Source organism: Pseudophryne corroboree, chromosome 1 (genome assembly GCF_028390025.1).
Source record: "Pseudophryne corroboree isolate aPseCor3 chromosome 1, aPseCor3.hap2, whole genome shotgun sequence".
Taxonomy (NCBI): Eukaryota; Metazoa; Chordata; class Amphibia; order Anura; family Myobatrachidae; genus Pseudophryne; species Pseudophryne corroboree.
In genome coordinates, this window is record NC_086444.1 from 383,528,633 (window position 1) to 383,549,663 (window position 21,031).

The following is a 21,031-nucleotide window of genomic DNA, read 5'->3' on the forward strand; positions in this document are numbered from 1 at the left end:
CTTGCTTTCTTGCTACATTTTCTACATAGAACCTTACCTCCCAACTGTCCTGATTTTCGTGGGACAGTCGCATTTTTTGGGGACTGTACTGTTATATCCCGCGGTGGGGGCAGTTGGGATGCTCCTGTCTGTCAGAGCTCATGCCCCCTTTATACCCCTTTCACATCTCCAATGCCAGCTCCCACCTGGGAATTGGAAACGGGTCCTTCCCGGGTGGGATCCGGCATTGGAGACTCTCCTACCCCTTTTGGCTGGCTGTCCGACCCGGCAATATCGGTTGCCATAGCGGCAGGGGACAGAGCCGGCAGTGGGGGCGGAGGCGGCGCTGGGAGATGAGCTCATCTCCGTGCCGCCTCTCCCTATCTAGTAAACGGGTCCTGGGTCGCATCGACCCAGGAATCCGTTTACGCAGCCACTGACCCGGTATTCAACCTGGGAATAACACTGCTTATAACCCGGGTTGAATTACCGGGTCAGATGACCCAGGAATTTGGACTTGGCGCTTTCACACCGCACACTGACCCATTGCCGGGTCGATACTGGGTTATTTGTGCGATGTGAAAGGGGTCATGACTCAAGACGATGCCTTTTCAATTAGACCACGCCCCTCTTTGGTTACGGATCACAGGAGTCAAACTTCTGGATTCTAAATGTTGGGAGGTAAGGCAGAGGTTCCCAACAGTCCAGGTTTTAGGTATATCCATGGCTCAACAGTGCAGATGGTTAAATCAAATTGACTAAGGTGCTAATTAACTCACCTGTTGCCAAGCATGTATACATTTAAAACCAGGACCGTTTGGGAACCTCTGTACTAAGGCCATGTTCTATAGAATAGGTGCCTGGCATAGTGGCATGGCATTATAATGCATAGGTCATACTTGCCTACCTGACCCTCTCCATGAGGGAGAAAATGCTCTGTTCCTGAACTTTCCTGGTAATGTATAATTGCCATCACCTGTGGTGAGCTAGGTAATTGACAAGAAAGGTGTTTCACCACAGGTGATGGCTATTACATTACATGGAAAGTCCAGGAACAGAGCATTTTCTCCCTCATGGAGAAGGTCAGGTAGGCAAGTATGGATAGGTACATAGGGATGCTGCATGCTATATATAGGTGGCAAGGTGCCTGGGCCGTGTGACATTGCACTACAATGCATATGTACATAGGAGTATTGTTTGTTACCATGCATTCAGCATGATATCCCGGCGGTCAAGAGACGCTGTATAAACAAACTGGCATTCGAGAATCTTCAGCTCATATTTGTGAGACGGCGATAGCAGAAACCATCGATGGTATGGCATTGAATAGTTTTATACCATCGATAGTTTATCCTACGTTTACCATCGATGGCTACCATCAATTGTAAACACACCAATGGCCAGCCATATTTACTATAGCTTCAGCATCTGATTCTGCATACAACAGACAGCGCCCGGTAACAGCGCATGCGTCTCTTTGTAACGTGCCAGGCTTTGGTTCTCCCTCCGCTGTGTGCGCTGCAGAAATTAGGTGACGTCACGCTGATTCCGGCTGTGGTGATCACATGATCCGCAGAGCTTTCTCACGTGATTGGGATGCTAGCTGATGGTAGTCTCTCCGGCGGCGGCGGCGCTAGCACAGAATGGCCGGGTACCTGGGGATGTACGAGGCGTCGAGTGACATAACGCAGCAGCAGGAGCGGCACTACTACCTGCTGTCCGAGCTGCAGGCCCTGGTGAAAGATCTACCCAGGCATGAGCATTGCAACACACACACACCTCTGGTCCCCTGACTGTGCCTGGCTCCCCAGGTGTAGCATCCCTACCAGCTACTTTGGGATAGGAACACTGTAGTCATCGTATGATGCTGTAGCTGCCCACTGTCCCTGTGTTTTACAGACAATGTAAGCTTTTCCCCATTGTCAGTCAGGATAAGGCGCGCACACTGCACAGTTTGTGTTCAGCTGGTTAGCTGTCACTTCTACTATGTTATTTGCATTTTAAAAGCGAGTATATATACGGAAGAGGACCACGCGAGGAGTATGCTTGCTGTGATCACATTCTGTACGGTAGCGTCTAGATCAGTGATTTTCAACCTTTTTTTACTCGCGGCACACCGAACAACATTTTAAAATTGCCAAGGCACACCATCAGTTCCTCACAGAAAAAAACACATTGGCCTACACAGAAAAAACAATCACATTGCTCCCCACATAAATCCTATTGCTCCCCACATGAATTATTCACATTGTTCCCCCCATAAATCCATAAATTCTATTCTCCCACATAAATCCTTTTGAAATCCTATTGTTCCCCACAGGAGAAATAACATACCAAATATTAGCCCCTACCGGTCAGCTGTCCTCCTCCCTGTCCTCAGTGGCAGGGGTTGTTCATAGTGGAGTGCTGCGAATACTGAGCAGCGGGCGGTCGGGCAGGTGTGGATGTGGGTGGGCAAGGAAAGCTGTGTATGCAGGCGGGAACTGGAAGATGTGTATGCAGGCGGGTGGGCTGGCTGGGTGGTGAGACGCGGCAGCTGTGACCTATGATATCACATTGTTTTCAAGGCATAAGTCATGGCCGCAGCACGACTGATCCTCTAAGAAGAGCCTGGGCCAACAGTTCACTCTGACGGTGCAGGAAGCTGCTCTGGCTCCGCGGCACACCTTGCAACTGGTCGCGGCACACTCGTGTGCCACGGCACACTGGTTGAAAAAGCCTGGTCTAGATTCTCTTCGTGCAGAGGACCTTTCCCATAACCCCCTGGGTCCATGTCACAATCATCCATTCTGTATGGACCTGAGGAGGATTGTAGTGCTGCTGTAAGGTTCCCTGACCAGCCTCACCTGTGCTGCGTTAGATGCACAGTATAGCTCTATGAGGAAACAATTGTAACATGTTGGTGATGTCAGTGTGCTGTCTGTAGCTCATCTGTTGATGCATAAGGGAACTTTTCATTGAAAATAATACCTGGGGTTAATCATGAAGTTTGTTGAAAATTCTGTTGTGTTATTGCATAGTGTACAGCTCTATACGTAGTCATTGCCCCTTCTCTGCTATTTCCCCCCTCGCCCCAAATGCAATAACTTGCTGGGCTAGTTGTCTCAATTTCCCTTCTTTCAGTCATATCTGTTAGAAGGAATTCCAGCACCACAGCTCGCTGTTCTCATTGGTCCCTGACTGCCGTGCCGCCTCTTTCTCCTGTATATACCTGCTGCCACAAGCCCCTCCCTCCATCACAAAGGGCATGCTGAGGTAGGGGATACAGTAGGAAGACACTCAGGGGTACATTTACTAAAGCTTCTAAAAATGAAAAGTGGTGATGTCCATAGCAATCAATGAGATTCTATCTTTCGCTTACGTCCTAGAGGATGCTGGGGACTCCAAAAGGACCATGGGGTATAGACGGGATCCGCAGGAGACATGGGCACACTATAAGACTTTGAATGGGTGTGAACTGGCTCCTCCCTCTATGCCCCTCCTCCAGACCTCTGTTAGACTGTGTGCCCAGGAGTGACTGGACACACACTAGGGGAGCTCTACAGAGTTTCTCTAAAGACTTTATGTTAGGTTTTTTATTTTCAGGGAGACCTGCTGGCTACAGGCTCCCTGCATCATGGGAGTGAGGGGAGAGAAGTCAGACCTACTTCTTAGTTCAAGGGCTCTGCTTCTTAGGCTACTGTACACCATTAGCTCCAGAGGGTTCGATCACTTGGTTCGCCTAGCTGCTTGTTCCCGGAGCCGCGCCGTCACCCCCCTCACAGAAGACAAAAGCCGGGTGAGTATGAGAAGAACAGAAGGCGGCAGAAGACTTCAGTAACGGAGGTAAGCGCAGCGCTCCATGCTCCCACACACCAACGGCACTCACAGGGTGCAGGACGCTGGGGGGGAGCGCCCTGGGCAGCAGTTACTGAGGTCTCGTTGGGACTGGCAAAAGAGCAGAGTCGGGCACCGCGTACGATACCCCGCCAGTCCATTGCAGTGGTCGCGCTGCACGCCAGTGCTCCCACACACCAACGGTTTTACTTGGGTGCAGGGCGCAGGAGCGTGGCGCCCTGGACAGCATTTTGTTTATTGTTTAGGAGGTGTATAGTGTATATACACTATATACGGCCCCCTGCCTGTTTATAGAAGGATAATATAACGTGCTGAAGCGCGCCGATGAGGGGCGGGGCTTAGCCCTCACACACAGTGTTCAGCGCCATTTTCTCACTGTCCCCGCCAAAATATGTGTACAGCACAAACGGGGGGGGGGGGGGGGGGGGCACATACTTTTAGTGTTATGTTGAGGGATATATAACACTATTTGCTTTTAGAAATGGGCATGTAATCATTGTTGTGTATAGTCTCTGTGTGCTCCCTGTCAGATATAACCTCTATAGTTCACTTGTGTCGACATGCGTGAGTGTTCTGTCACAAACACCTATGGGGTTCACTTTTTTATAAATATATATTTTTTTAATATTGGCACTAACGAGTCACTGGTCACTTTATAATACTAAGAGCATTTTTGCTGACACATATCTTCCCTTTCTGCCTATATAACTGTACCTAAACCCCTCGCTGAGGGTGTCCGTACATGGAGTAATAGGACAAGGGAAGACGACCATTTAAAGATACCACTACAGGCACATCTTGATCATATCTCTGGTACGCATATATATTATTAGCTGCACATTGAAGGAATTTTCTACACCAGAGCACTGAAGGCGCAGAGACTTTATCCCTATTGAATATATATATATATATATATATATATATATATATATATATATATTATTTAGGATATGTGTGTATTTCAATATGTATATTCATCTTATGATTTATAATGAATGCTGAAGTAATAGTATTCCTTCTCATGTGCTGGTCGCTCTGTTGATAAAGCTCTAGGTCGGCCGTGACGAGTTGGTCTCGCATCCTCTCAAGGAGTCCGAATGTTTATTCTTTTCCCGCGGCGGATAGAATACTGTGAAAGTCAACTCCTGGTCGACACGGGGCCCTGTCGCAAAGGATCGTATACAGGAAGCTAAGTGATATTTTATTTCTATGCTTTGGGCTTATTTGCATTACATGCACATGAGGGAGTGTTTATATTCGGAAAGACATCCGATAGAATTATCCTAACGAGATAGGGGAGGTTCCTTATGTTGGTTCTTCTCTTTAACATTGCGGCAGGCTGCCGTGTGTATACAGGAGGTGTGGCCGGGGGAATGCTGAGGCTGACCCCGAGAGATACTGGAGTTTTTCCCTGGGACGGTGTACCGCTGTTTCGGGATGCCTCAGTTCAGTCAATCTTGGCGGAAACTGCTGGTAAATCTAACTTCGTGAGTTAGATTCCCTCAACGGTTGGTGACGCATTCTTTGGTGGGATGCAGTCGCTTTAACCGGTTCGATACTGTTCTTTTTTTCCTTTTCTGTGCAGACAGTGGAAGGTGAAAAGGTAAGTGTTCTGCAGCCTTGTTAGGTTCGCAGAAGGGGATGTCGTTTCTGTTTCTACCACATCCACCACATGACGCTGAGTCTATCTGGCTGGACCCCACTCCGGTGGGGACTCGTCTACTACTTTTCACTTAGTCCAGGAATAGACTAGGACCTGTGCGTTAATTATAGAATCCAAAGGGGGACATTCTGGAGTTACAGATGTTTCCCTCATTTGTTTTTTCTAATAGATTTGGCCGTTTCCCCCTCTGGAAGGGGAGGTAGTACGCGACGCCATACCAGAGGTGCGTCAGGTTCAGGGCATTGTCCTGCTGTCCCTGTTTAAAAAGAAACTAAGAAGTTTAAATGCGTTTTGTTCCGCATTCAGAGTATCTGGCTGGATATCCAGGATTGTATTTGCCATTTCACCGGAGTGATGGCGGTATGATGGTTTTCTTTCAATAGTAAGAGCCATTGTTATTCTGTACTGAGATGCTCTCCTGATTAAGGCGAGGTCAAGAAACAAGTGGTACAAATCTTTGTTTCTCTGGCTGGGTCCACAGGATTATCCACAGGATAACATTGGGATATTGTCGAGCGACAGCGAAAATGGCACCAACACGGTCACGAGCTTTCTGGCCTCCCAGGATGCATTGGGGCCTCCACTATATAGTCCCGCCCACTGATTCAGTCAGATCAGTTTTTTGCTTGGTGCGGCAGGAAGCCGCATGGTCACAGGGCTGCTGTGAAAGCAGCCTCAAGTTTTCATTACTTTATTTTTATAGACTTACTGTTTTTGTTTGAGCGACTTCTCTTAACAGCGTCTTAAACGTGTATTAGAAAGAGTCGCTCCAACAACTCCCCACCGGGTCGCAACAACGCTTACCTTCGCGGTACAGTGCTGTCTCGACGGGCGTCTGTGTCTGATGTTCTAGCAGGTCCAGCAGACGTTACCAGGCTGTGGCCGGAGCATGGGGAGACAGTGAGTAAATGGACTTCCTCTTACTAGAGGGGTCAGGACACAGCTACGCTGATTTGGTGGAGACTACAAACAGCGTGTTGATGCGCCGAACATCTCGAGTGTGACAGCGCTACGCTCCGGGGATCATAGGCGCCAGGACTAGGTGAGGCCGCGATCCTGGGAGTTTAAGTCAACAGGGGGTTTCAGACGCTCTCCTGGCCGTCCCTCCTCCGAGTTCATGGCCAGTTCCCGCGGGTCTCTCGTTTCATGAACTGAATAAGCTCACTTCCGGCTCAGACGCTACCACGAGGGTACTCGGTCGCAGCTTAGACGCTGCGGTTGTGTACACTGGATATAAACCCGCCCAGACCGAGTCGCAGGCCTTTAGTGTCTGCATGCACGTGGAGTCGCTCAGCGTCCGTGTCCGTTGGTGAGCGTCCGTGTCCGTTATCCGTTACCAAGAGCGGCAGTGTACACCAGTAGCGTCTGAATCCACTCAGCGTCTTTCGAGCGTCTTTGCTTGGATATGGAAGTGTGGTGAGTCTCCCTGTATCCCGCTCCCAGGAGGCAGGGTATACAGTACTAAAAATTCCTTCTACTTCTTAGTGTGCACTGTTAATTTTTAGTACCTATTGCATATGAGACCTGTATATTACTGTGTTTTCTGCATGTTATGTTGAAAAAGAACCAGTTAAACAGAAGTACAAATTTCCTACTTATGTATAAGTTATTATGGAGGTTGTATTCTCATATGACAATGTCTAATGCTTTAACATGTGACTGACTGCTAGTATGTGTGCTGACTTTTCTGTGTAATGTCAGTCCTGTTCTGACCCTCAAATCAGGTGCACTGTGGTCAGATTGATTTCACCTCTATATACTGATTATAGGGTGTGGTTCAGTCACAAAATTGTGTAGTCAATATCAGAAAAAATGTCTGTGAGCGGCAAAAGTGATGAGGAGAATTTGTCAAGCACTCCTACAGCCCTAACATGCTTATCTTGTAAGTCAGGGGTAATTGATATGATTCAATTGGTCACTTATGAGGGTTTGTGTGCAAACTGTTTCGCTTTTCAGCGAAGTAAAAAACAGGAGTTAGTTCAACCTCCAGTAGAGCCACCATGGAATATGTTCGCAAAGACTCTGTCTTCAATAGCGGACAGGTTAGCTCCAGTAGCACCACCTCGGCGGTTAGGTTACACTATGAACCCATACATGCAGCTCCCTTCCTATGGTTTGGTTCCAGTAGCCTCTACAAGCAACCAAGGAGTAGGTAAGACTAAGACAGATACGTCTGTATGGCAGACTACACAAGAGGATACATCGGATGATGATGCGGAAACAATAGTTTCAACTCCGTATGATGATCAGTCGCAGAGCTTTAGTTCAGATGATGTAGCTGAACTCATTAATGCAGTAAAGGCTGTGCTTTCTCTGGAAGAACCAGCCAAGACAGCGTTAAAAGCAAAAGCACCTGTATTCAAACGAACAAAGTCAGTGAAAGCTGAATTTCCAGCGTCAGAGGAGTTGACGGAAATGATGGATGAGTCTTGGGCAGCGCCCGGTAAAAAGTATAAGATTCCTAGGAGATGGGATTCTTATTATCCATTTCCTGCTGGAGATTGTTCGAAGAGAGAAGTTCCTCCAAAAGTAGATGCACATGTTCTGCGACTCGTGCACAAATCTGCTTTGCCACTGTCATCTACCTCTTTGAATGATGTCACAGACAGGAGGGTAGAGAGCCTATTGAAAAATATTTTTTCTCTTGTGGGTGCAGTGGTAAGACCTGCTATGGCTTCGGCCTGGGTAGCAAAGGCAATGGGCGAATGGATAGAGGAACAAGAGAATGACATCCCCTCTCCTACTAGGGAGCAAGAGGATCGTCTTTGACGTTTAAGACAATCTGCCCAGTATTTAGAAGAAGCAGCCATTGATGTAGGCACTGTTGCTTCTAAAGCTTCAGCCCTGGCAGTAGTCGCTCGCAGAGCAGTCTGGCTACGGACCTGGAAGGCAGATGCGGAGTCCAAGAAGGAATTGGAAGCATTGCCTTTCATGGGTAATATATTATTTGGAAAACCTTTATCGGATATCCTAGAGTCAGAGGCTGAATCGAAGAAGGTCAGATTTCCGGCTACCTACAACCCTAAGTCCAAGGGTTTAAAATTTCGCTCATTTCGCTGGCAAAGCAAAGCGAAAGGTAAAGAGGAGCCTAAACAACCCCAGTTTAAATCCAGGGGTAAGAAGCAGTGGGCTAGCAAAAAGCCAGCTTCCAAACCTGAACAAAAGCCCTCAGCCTGAAGAGACGGGCCTCCGCCTGGAGGATTCCAGGGTTGGGGGCCGACTCCTGCAATTTGCACACACATGGCAACAGTCAACAACAGATGCCTGGGTGCAGAAGGTAGTATCTCAGGGGTATGGGTTCCCATTCAGGAGGCAGCCTCCTCAAAGATTTTTTTGCACCAGCCCGTCTCGTATAGAGTCGAAGGCCAATGCCCTGCAAGAAGCAGTCCAAAAATTACTGCAGTCAGGTGTGATTGTCCCAGTACCTCAATCACAAAAGGGACAGGGGTATTACTCCAATCTGTTTCTAATCCAGAAACGAAATGGGTCATATCGACCAATTCTAAATCTGAAGATGTTGAACAATTACATATGGATCCCGCAGTTCCACATGGAGACGTTACGCTCCATAATGTTGGCTATGGAACCGGGAGACTATATGGTATCTCTGGATGTGCGGGATGCTTACCTACATGTGCCTATAGCACTATCACATCAGTGTTACCTCAGGTTTGCCATCCTCAAGGAACACTTTCAGTTCCAAGCTCTGCCCTTCGGGCTAGCTACAGCACCCAGGGTGTTTACCAAGATCATGGTGGTTATGGCAGCTTGTCTGCGCAAACAAGGGATAAGGATATTCCCATACCTAGACGACCTATTAATCTTAGCACAGTCGCAAGATTTACTGTTGAGCCATCTCCAACAGACGATAGTTTGTTTACAGAGACACGGGTGGCTCATAAATTGGGAGAAGTCGTCCCTGAATCCATCACAGCGGATGGTTCATTTTGGAGCCATATTGGATTCAGACCTACAGAGAGTTCTCTTACCAGAGAAGAAAATAGTCAAGGTGCAGGTCATGGCTCAGGAAGCGTTGCAAGCCCAGACAATGTCAGTCCATGCAGCAATGCGGCTGTTGGGTCTGATGGTATCAACGTTCAACATGGTGGAATATGCGCAATTCCACTCCAGACCATTGCAGCATCTCATTTTGACAAAATGGAACGCAAATCATCAAACAATAAAGAAGCAGATGATAAAGATTCCAGTAAATGTAAAAAGGTCTCTAGCATGGTGGCTACAGACAGACCATTTAAACAAGGGGAGACCCTTTTGGATAAAAGAGTGGCAAGTCCTGACGACAGATGCCAGCCTGCAAGGTTGGGGGGGCGGTACTCGGAAGCCTATGGTTCCAGGGAAAATGGACCGCAAGGGAAAGTCGCCTGCCGATAAATCTGTTAGAAATAAGAGCCATTTACTTGGCCCTAGTTCAGGCAAAGGACAATCTACAAGGAAGACCAGTCCAGATCCGCTCAGACAATGCGACGGCAGTAGCATACCTAAATCATCAAGGAGGGACTCACAGCAAGAGTCTGATGGAGGAAGTAACTCCCATTCTAAAGTGGGCAGAACTCCATCTCCCAGCATTGTCAGCAGTATTTGTCCCGGGTGTACTAAATTGGGAAGCGGATTTTCTCAGTCGGCACACCATTCAGGAAACCGAATGGGCACTACACCCAGAAGTGTTTCAAACACTGGTGAACAGATGGGGTCTACCGGAGATAGACCTTATGGCGTCTCGTCTAAACAACAAAGTTCCGAGGTACGGATCAAGAACAAGGGACCCAGGAGCAGTCCTGGTAGACGCACTGTCAGTAGAATGGAGGTTTCAGCTGGCATATCTGTTCCCTCCAATATCTCTGTTACCCAGAGTAGTGAGAAAGATAAAACAGGCAAAAGGAGCAATCATTCTAATAGCTCCAGCTTGGCCAAGAAGGCATTGGTACACAGATCTGTGGAGAATGTCCGTGGAAGCACCGATACTGCTCCCTCAACGTTCAGATCTGTTAATGCAGGGTCCTTGTTGTCACAGTCATCTGGATCGCCTGTCTTTGACGGCGTGGCTGTTGAAACCTCTATCTTAGAGGCTAAAGGATTTTCAAAGCAAGTAATCCAAACCATGCTTAGAGCAAGAAAGCCTTCTTCGGCCCGTGTATATCATAGAATATGGCAAGCCTATATTCATTGGTGTTCTGGAAAAAATTACAATCCAAGAGCCTTTAAAGTAGCTAAAATTTTGGATTTCCTGCAGGCAGGATTGGATAAGGGGTTGAAGGTTGCTTCCTTGAGGGTGCAAGTCTCAGCGTTGACTGTATGGTTTCAGCAGAAGATTGCTGACCTACAGGATGTACGTACTTTTTTCCAAGGAGTAGTACATATTCAACCTCCATTTGTTCCTCCTGCAGCTCCCTGGGATTTGAATTTAGTTCTTAAATTTCTCCAGGGTCCTTTGTTTGAACCACTTGAGAGAGCAGATCTTAAGTGGTTAACGGTTAAAGTTCTTTTTTTACTGGCAATGGCGTCAGCCAGAAGAGTGTCAGATTTAGGAGCATTATCATGCAAGTCTCCTTTCCTAAGTTTTTTTTCCAGACAGAGCAGTTCTCAGAACGAGATCTAGTTATCTTCCAAAGGTGGTGTCAAAGTTTCACCTGAATGAAGAGATTGTAGTCCCAGCTTTTCAGGTATCGGGACTATCTGCGGGAGAAGCGTCACTGGACGTGGTCCGGTCTTTAAAAATCTACATAGATCGTACTAGTGCCATCAGGAAAACAGATTCCCTCTTCATCCTCTACGGATTCCATAGGAGAGGTTGGCCTGCTAGTAAACAGACGCTGGCGAGATGGCTCCGAATGGTAATATCTGAAGCTTATTCTCATGCAGATCTCCCTATTCCGGCTAATGTCTCTGCACACTCTACACGTAAGGTAGGTCCTTCTTGGGCAGCACAACAGGGTGCATCAGCAGAACAGATATGTAAGGCAGCCACATGGTCTTCCATAAACACATTCATCAGACATTATGCCTTGGATACTTTTGCCTCTCATGACGCAGACTTTGGGCGAAAGGTCCTCCTGTGCAATCAGGAGCGTCCCCACCACTAAAATGGCTTTGGGAATCCCAATGTTATCCTGTGGATAATCCTGTGGACCCAGCCAGAGAAATGAACGTTATGGTAAGAACTTACCGTTGATAACGTGATTTCTCTTATGTCCACAGGTATCCACAGGGATCCCACCCGGACGCATCTGATTTGAGGATCTAGACAAACACTAAAAACCTCTTCCTTCTTGTATGGAAGGGTGTGCATGTGTGTTCTTATCGCCTGTACAGGTCTCTACCTAATGTTCCTGCCTATAATCGCTGTGGAAAGAACTGATCTGACTGAATCAGTGGGCGGGACTATATAGTGGAGGCCCCAATGCATCCTGGGAGGCCAGAAAGCTCGTGACCGTGTTGGTGCCATTTTCGCTGTCGCTCGACAATATCCCAATGTTATCCTGTGGATACCTGTGGACATAAGAGAAATCACGTTATCAACGGTAAGTTCTTACCATAACGTTCATTTCTCTCTGACTGTTCTTCAACACAGGGAATGGCTGTTGTTCCCAATCATGCAGATGTCGGAGGTGGGTATCAGAGTAGACACTGAACGGTTAAGGTTCTGTGGTTTTCCTGTGGAAAGAGGTCTGAGGATCCAGAGTCGGATCAGATTTGCAGTGACAATCCATCAATAGGTTCCGTTAATGAAGCGGATGGGTGCGGCCTAAGAGGCCTTCTCGGTGAGCAAGTTAAATGCCAGAGTGGTTTTCAAAGGACCAGTTGCAAATGTGGTCCGGGTCTCACCTGCACATGCACCGGAATATAATCCTAATGGCCAGGAGATCGCTCCTGTGGCATCTGCTCGGTCCTCACCTCCTAGAGGGACGAAGGTTCGAGATCCAGGATTAGATCCTGGTGTCCATGCATGCAGATCTCCGAGGCTGGGGAGCAGTCCTTGCAAGGGAAGTATTTCCAGAGGAAAAGGTCAAGCTGGGAAGCTTGTCTGCAATAAGCTTTCTTGAATTAAGAGCTATTTTCGAAGAACATATTCTTCGTGATCTGCCCGTGTTAGTTCTGTCGGACGACTTGACAGCAGTGGCGTAAGTAAGCCGCTAGGGCGGACCAGGGCGCAAAGCGGCAATGGCAGAAGATGTAAAAGTTTGCCGCTGTGTGGAAAGACTGGTAAACGCTATATTAGCGGTCTTCGTTCCGGATGTAAACGACGGAGAAATAGATTTCCTCTGCAGACGCGATCTCCATCCGGGAGAAATACAGTAGTCATCGAAGTTTTCACAGAAGTGACAAATCTTTGAGGAGTGCCTCAATTGGACATGTTGGCGTCTCGCCTCAACGAGAACCCTCAGGGATATTGTTCCAGGTCAAGGGACACTCAAGCTATAGCAGTGGACGCCCTCGTGACACCTTGGGTGTTTTCAGGCGATCTATGTGTCTCATCCGCTTTCACTCTTTCTGAAGGTGATAAACGTAAGAAGAACAAAGGTTCAGGCGATCCTCATTGTTCCAGTCTAGCCAAGGAGGGCTTGGTATCCAGTTTTTCATGATTTACTCAAAGAAGATCCCTGGCCTCTTCCTCTACAGGAGGAACTGTTACAGCAAGATCCGGGCGTGTATCAAGACTTACCGCGGCTGCGTTTGATGGCGTGGCGGTTGAATGCCATATCCTAGCCCGAAAGGGTAGTCCCAGTGAAGTCATTTCCACACTTCTTCAGGCTAGAAAAGAAGTAACGGCAAAGCCTTACCACCGTAGTTGGCGTAAATATGTGTCTTGGTGTGAATCCAAGAAGACTCCTACGGAAGAATTTCAGCTGGGTCGTTCTTCTCCATTCTTTGCAAGCAGGTGTGGATGCAGGCCTAAAGTTAGGCTCCATTTCAGGGCAGTTTTGGCCTTATATATTTTCTTTAAAAAAAAAAAAAAAAAATTTGGCCACCTTTCCGGAAGTTCAGACTTTCGTGAAAGGAGTACTGCACATCCAACCTCCATTTGTGCCCCCTTTGGCACCGTGGGACCTTGACATGGTGTTGCGTTTTCTTGTGTCACACTGAGTGGAACCTTTAGGAAAGGTTGTGTTGACATTTCTCTCTTGAAGAGTGGTCATGCTATTGGCTTTGGCGTCCGCAAGGCGGGTGTCGGAAGTAGCGGCTTTGTCTCACAAGAGCCCCTGTTTGATCTTCCAGGTGGATAGAGCGGAATTGAGAACTCGGATAATAGTTCTGCCAAAGTGGTTTCTGTGTTTTGCAGAAACCAGCCTATTTTGATGCCTGTGGTTACTTAAGCATTGGCTGATTCAAAGTCTCTCGATGTAGTCAGGGCTTTGAATATTTATGCCGCCAATTTGGCTCAGATTGGGGAAACAGACTCTGTTTGTCCGGTATGCTCCCAGCATGATTGGGGCGCCTGCGTCTATGCAGTCTGGTACACGCTGGATCTGTGATATGATTCGGCGTGCTCGTTCTACGGCTGGATTGCCGTTACCGAAGTTGGTGGAGACCCATTCTACTAGGAAGATGGGCTCTTCTTGGGCGAATGCCCGAGGAGTCTCGGCGGATCAGAGTAGTCTGCACGCTCCCGCCCGGTCTGGAGCTTTGGTATAAACCCCATGGTCCCATCCCAGTGCGTATTGTGTCTGCAGTTATTGGTTATGGTTACACTCTTGTGGTGTTTCTTTTCTGTCAGGCTGCTGCTGACGTTGTTCATGTCATGGCGTGCAGTGTTTTATTATTGGTTGGGTTGACACACAGGTTGTGTTATATATTTATCAGCATGTGGCTGTGTATTTTTCATGCCGTTGGCTGGTGTTCTATTGAATGCCACGTTCTGCGGTATGTTCGTGGTGTGAGCTGGTATGACACTCAGTGTTTAAACAATAAATTCTTTCCTCAAAATGTCAGTCTCCCTGGGCACAGTTCTCTAACGGAGGTCTGGAGGAGGGGCATAGAGGGAGGAGCCAGTTCACACCCATTCAAAGTCTTATAGTGTGCCCATGTCTCCTGCGGATCCCGTCTATACCCCATGGTCCTTTTGGAGTCCCAAGCATCCTCTACGGACTAGGAGAAAAGGATTTACCGGTAGGTATTAAAATTCTATTTTTTTGTCTATATCTTTTCTCTGTTGCATCCTAAGAAAAGAAAGATAGCATCTGATTGGTTGCTATGGGCAACATCATCACTTCTAATTTTTGGGAGCTTTATCAAATATACCCCTCATAGGCTGGAATTGTATGAGACTTTAACCAAGATGGGTAGCCAAGTTTCCAGTGAACGGGAGAATGGCAGAGAAGTGTTAATAGGACTACAAACTCGTACACTACACCACATATACAACATGTAGCATGCTAACAATATAATTTTCATTGTTTCGTCCGTGGGGTTTCTATCCTAAATTTGTTTTGTGATAATCATGAAGTTTTCCCATGACATTCAAGTAAACTTCTTTACCGTGGTTAGTAACCTTATGTGGAAGATATGACTTAAAGTCAAATATTGCTACTTCTGTAAAGGCACAAGCTTACCTTTCTATTCTTGAGAGTCCTGCACACAGTGACTGTGATATCGTTCCTGCAGTGCTATGGTTGCGCTCTAAACAATTACATTTTGTGCTTGAGGTTATGCTCTTTATCTGGAACATACTTTTCTTTAAAGAAAATGTAAAGCCTACATTTAGGTTTTTACTATGTAAAGAATAAAACTAGTCTTTTACTTGCCTGTAAAGCACAATTTACCGAGCAAACTAGGCTTCTGGTGGCTGCACTACCATATACTCCTTGTGCTTGCCTGACTAAAACAGACGGCGCTGTTATCGACACTTACACCCAGTGCAAATTACAGTATGCACGCACTGTGGGACATTGACAGCAGTTGTACCTGCTTAAATCGGGGAACCCCAAATGATAAAACAGAGCAATGTGGGACCATTGGCTATATCAGAGTCTCAGCAGATGAAGAATAAGTTTTTATAACGCTGTATTTATTCTCGCATAGTAAACTCCACTTTAAATCTGTTTTTGCATATAATTTTTTTTTCTCTTGCGTCCTAGAGGATGCTGGGGACTCCGTAAGGACCATGGGGGATAGACGGGCTCCGCAGGAGACATGGGCACTAAAAAAGAACTTTAGGTATGGGTGTGCACTGGCTCCTCCCTCTATGCCCCTCCTCCAGACCTCGGTTTAATACTGTGCCCAGAGGAGACTGGGTGCATTACAGGGAGCTCTCCTGAGTTTCCTGAAAAGAAAGTAATTTTGTTAGGTTTTTTTATTTTCAGGGAGCCTGCTGGCAACAGACTCCCTGCATCAAGGGACTGAGGTGAGAGAAACAGACCTACTTTAATGTTAGGCTGTGTTTCTTAGGCTACTGGACACCATTAGCTCCAGAGGGAACGGAACGCAGGTCTCACCCTCGCCGTTCGTCCCAGAGCCGCGCCGCCGTCCTCCTCACAGAGCCGGAAGATAGAAGCCGGGTGAGTATGAGAAGAAAGAAGACTTCAGAGGCGGCAGAAGACTTCAGATCTGCATTGAGGTAACGCTGCGCGCCATTACTCCCACACAACACGCACACGGCAGGCACTGTAAGGGTGCAGGGCGCAGGGGGGGCGCCCTGGGCAGCAATAGGAACCTCCAATCTGGCTAAAAACAATATATACAGGCTATGCACTGTATATAACGGATCCCCCGCCAGTTTTTGAATATTTTCAGTGGGACCGAAGCCCGCCGCTGAGGGGGCGGAGATTGTTCCTCAGCACTCACCAGCGCCATTTTCTCCACAGCACACCGCTGAGAGGAAGCTCCCCGGACTCTCCCCTGCTTATCACGCTGAAAGAGGGTTTTAAAGAAGGGGGGGGGGGCACATAATTTGGCGCAGATAGATGATAACAGCGCTATCTGGGTAAACATATTGTGTTTTTCTCTAACGTCCTAGTGGATGCTGGGGACTCCGTCAGGACCATGGGGGATTAGCGGGCTCCGCAGGAGACAGGGCACATCTAAAAAAGCTTTTTAGGTCACATGGTGTGTACTGGCTCCTCCCCCTATGACCCTCCTCCAAGCCTCAGTTAGGTTTTTGTGCCCGTCCGAGAGGGTGCAATCTAGGTGGCTCTCTTAAAGAGCTGTTTAGAAAAGTTTTTTTTTATGTTTCTAATCAGTGATTCCTGCTGGCGACAGGATCACTGCAACGAGGGACTTAGGGGAGAGACTTGCAACTCACCTGCGTGCAGGAGGATTGAAGTTTTAGGCTACTGGACACTGAGCTCCAGAGGGAGTCGGAACACAGGTCAGCCTGGGGTTCGTCCCGGAGCAGCGCCGCCGATCCCCCTTACAGACGCTGAAGAACGGCAGAACGGAGGTCCGGAAACAGGCGGCAGAAGACTCCTCAGTCTTCATGAAGGTAGCGCACAGCACTGCAGCTGTGCGCCATTGTTGCTACACGGCTCACTGATCTCGGTCACGGAGGGTGCAGGGCGCTGCTGGGGGCGCCCTGGGCAGCAATATAGATTACCTTAGAGGCAAATAAATACATCACATATAGCCATTAAGGCTATATGTATGTATTTAACCCAGGCCAGTTTTCCTAATAACCGGGAGAAAAGCCCGCCGTGAAAGGGGCGGAGCTTATTCTCCTCAGCACTCAGCGCCATTTTCCTGACCAGCTCCGCTGGTGAGGAAGGCTCCCACTCTCCCCTGCACTACAGAAACAGGGTTAAAGAGAAGGGGGGCATAAATTGGCGATATAATTATATATTAAGAGCCCATATATAGAAACAACACCTTCTAGGGTTGTTATATACATTATGGCGTTTTTGGTGTGTGCTGGCAAACTCTCCCTCTGTCTCCCCAAAGGGCTAGTGGGTCCTGTCCTCTATCAGAGCATTCCCTGTATGTGTGTGCTGTAGGTCGGTACGTGTGTGTCGACATGTATGAGGAAAATGTTGGTGAGGAGACGGAGAAAATTGCCTGTAATGGTGATGTCACTCTCTAGGGAGTCGACACCAGAATGGATGGCTTACTTATGGAATTACGTGATAATGTCAACACGCTGCAAGCCGGTTGACGACATGAGACAGCCGGCGGACAAATTAGTATCGGTCCAGGCGTCTCAGACACCGTCAGGGGCTTGTAAATGTTAAGGGCAATGAAGGAGGTGTTACGTATTTCTGATACCACAAGTACCACAAATAAGGGTATTTTGTAGGGTGGGAATAAACTACTTTGTAGTTTTGCCTGAATCAGATAAATTAAATGAAGTGTGTGATGATACGTGGGGTTCCTCCGACAGAAAGTTATGGGCGGTATACCCTTTTTCCCGCCAGTAGTAAGGGCGAGTTGGAAAACACACCTTAGGGTGGACAAGGCGCTCACACGCTTATAAAAAACATGGCGTTACCGTTTCCAGATACGGCCGCCCTCAAGGAGCCAGCTGATAGGAAGCTGGAAAATATCATAACAGTATATACACACATACTGGTGTTATACTACGACCAGCAATCGCCTCAGCCTGGATGTGCAGCGCTGAGGGGGCTTGGTCGGATTTCCTGACTGAAAATTTTGATACCCTTGACAGGGACAGGATTTTATTGTCTATAGAGCATTTTAAGGATGCATTTCTATATATGTGTGATGCGCAGAGGCATATTTGCATTCTGGCATCAAGAGTAAATGTGATGTACATATCTGCCAGACGAAGACACGACAGTGGTCAGGTGAGGCAGATTCCAGACGGCATATGGAAGTATTGCCGTATAAAGGGGCGGTCCATTGGACCTGGTGGCCATGGCAACAGCTGAAAAATCCACCTTTTGTTACCCCGAGTCACATATTGGCAGAAAAGGACACAGTCTTTTCAGTCTCAGTCCTTTCGTCCCCATACGGGCAGGCGGGCGAAGGCCAGTCATATCTGCCCAGGGGGAGAGGAAAGGGAAGAAGACTGCAGCAAGCAGCTCATTCCCAGGAACAGAAGCTCCTCACGGCTTCTGCCAAGTCCGCAGCATAACGCTGGGGCCGTACAAGCGGACTCAGGTGCGGTAGGGGGTCATCTCAAGAGTTTCAGCAACACTCGCAAGGGAACTCCGGGATCCTACATGTAATATCCCAGGTGTACATTGGAAATTCGAGACGTCTCCCCCTCACACAATTCACAGGCTGTATTCCCAGCAGGTGATAATCAAAGTACCCTTCTTACAACAAGGAAGGGGGTAGTATTCCACACTATATTGTGGTACTGAAGCCAACCGGCTCGGTGAGATCTGAAATATTTGAACACTTACATACAAGCGTTCAAATCAAGATGGAGTCACTCGGAGCAGTGATAGCGAACCAGGAAGAAGGGGACGATATGATGTCACTGGATATCAGGGACGTTTACCTACAGGTCCAAATTTGCCCTTCTCACCAAGGGTACTTCAGGTTCCTGGTACAGAACTGTCACTATCAGTTCAGACGCTGCCGTTTGGATTGTCCACGGCGCCCCGGGTCTTTACCAAGGTAATGGCCGGAATGATGATTTTTCTTAAAAGAAACATGGACGCTTTCCTGATAAGGGCAAGGTCCAGAGAACAGTTGGAGGTCGGAGTAGCACTATCTTAAGTAGTTCTACGACAGCACGAGTGGATTCTAAATATTCCAAAATCGCAGCTTTTTCCGACGACACGTCTACTGTTCCTAGGGAAGATTCTGGACACAGTCCAGAAAAACGTGTTTCTCCCAGTGGAGAAAACCAGGGAGTTATCCGAGCTAATCGGGATCCTCCTAAAACCAGGAAAAGTGTCAGTGCATCATTGCACAAGAGTCCTGGTAAAAATGGTGGCTTATTACGAAGCAATTCCATTCGGCAGATTTCCCGCAAGAACTCTTCAGTGGGATCTGCTGGACAAATGGTCCGGATCGCATCCTCAGATGCATCAGCGGATAACCCTATATCCAAGGAAAAGGGTGTCTCTCCTGTGGTGATTACAGAGTGCTCATCTTCTAGAGGGCCGCAGATTCGGCATTCAGGATTGGATGCCGGTGACCACGGAGGCCAGCCTGAGAGGCTGGGGAACAGTCACACAGGGAAAAAATTTCCAGGGAAGTGTGATTAAGTCTGGAGAATTCTCTCCGCATAATGCTCTAAACTTAGCTAGACCTCTGCTTCAAGGTCAGCCGGTATTGATCCAGTGGGATAACATCACGGCAGTCGCCCACGTAAACAGAAGGGCGGCACAAGAAGCAGGAGGGCAGTGAAAACTGCAAGGATTTTTCGCTAGGCGGAAAATCATGTGATAGCACTGTCAGCAGTGTTCTTTCCGGGAGTGGATGACTGGGAAGCAGACTTCCTCAGCAGGCATGACCTCCACCCGGGAGAGTGGAAACTTCATAGGGAAGTTTTTCAACATGATTGTGGACCGTTGGCAAAGACCAAAGGTGGACATGATGGCGTCCCGCCCGAACAAAAAACGGGACAGGTATTCCGCCAGGTCATGAGACCTTCAGGCGATAGCTGTGGATGTTCTGGTAACACCGTGAGTGTACCAGTCTGTGTATGTGTTCCCTCCTCTGTTTCTCATAACCAGGGTATTGAGAATTATAAGACATAGAGGAGTATGAACTATACTAGTGGCTCCGGATTGGCCAAGAGGGACTTGGTACCCGGAACTTCAAGAAATGCTCACAGAGGACTAAGGGCCTGGGGAGCTAAGAAGGGACTTGATTCAGCAAGTACCATGTCTATTCCAAGACTTACCGCGGCTGCGTTTGACGGCATGGCGGTTGAATGCCGGATCCTGAGGGGAAAAGGCATTCCATAAGAGGTCATACCTACCCTGGTCAAAGCCAGGAAGGAGGTGACCGCACAACGTCATCACCACATGTGGTGAAAATATGTTGCGTGGGTGAGGCCAGGAAGGCTCCACGACGGAAATTCAACTAGGTCGATTTCTACACTTCCTGAAAACAGGAGTGTTTTGGACCTCAAATTGGGGGTTCATTAACATTTAAATTTCGGCCCTGTAGATTTTCTTCCAGAAAGAATTGACTTCAGTTCCTGAAGTCCAGATTGTAAAGGATGTATTGCATATACAGCTTTTTTGTGCCCCTAGGGGCACCGTGAGATCTCAACATAGTGTTGGGATTTCTTAAAATCATATTGGTTTGAACCGCTCAAATCTGTGGATTTGAAATATCTCACATGGAAAGTGACCATGCTGTCGACAAATATCTCACATGGGAAGTGACCATGTTGTTAGCCCTGGCCTCGGCCAGGCGATTGTCAGAATGGGCGGCTTTGTCTTACAAAAGCCCATATTAAAATTTTCCATTTGAACAGGACAGAACTGGGACTCGTCTCCAGTTTCTTCATAAAGGGGTGTCAGCGTTTTCACCTGAAACAACCTCTTGTGGTGCCTGCGGCTACTAGGGACTTGGAGGACTCCAAATTACTAGACGTGGTCAGGGCCCTAAAAATATATATATATATATATATATATATATATATATATATATATATATATATATATATATATATATATA

The 21,031-nt window shown here is 47.6% G+C and overlaps 1 protein-coding gene across 3 annotated transcripts in view; it reads left to right on the plus strand.

The window, feature by feature from the left end:
- Positions 1-1,037: 1,037 nt before the first annotated feature.
- The window catches only part of LOC134886628 (protein DGCR6-like), a 34,485-nt gene continuing 14,491 nt past the window's right edge, over positions 1,038-21,031 (plus strand). Inside the window, exon 1 of one of the 3 annotated variants that reach the window (XM_063913164.1) lies at positions 1,038-1,066. In XM_063913164.1, the coding sequence (XP_063769234.1) occupies positions 1,053-1,066 (14 nt within the window). In that variant the 5' untranslated portion in view covers positions 1,038-1,052. Of the gene's footprint in view, positions 1,067-1,493; positions 1,791-21,031 lie in introns of those variants that run through there. The other 2 variants (XM_063913162.1, XM_063913163.1) reach the window with 2 other exon arrangements.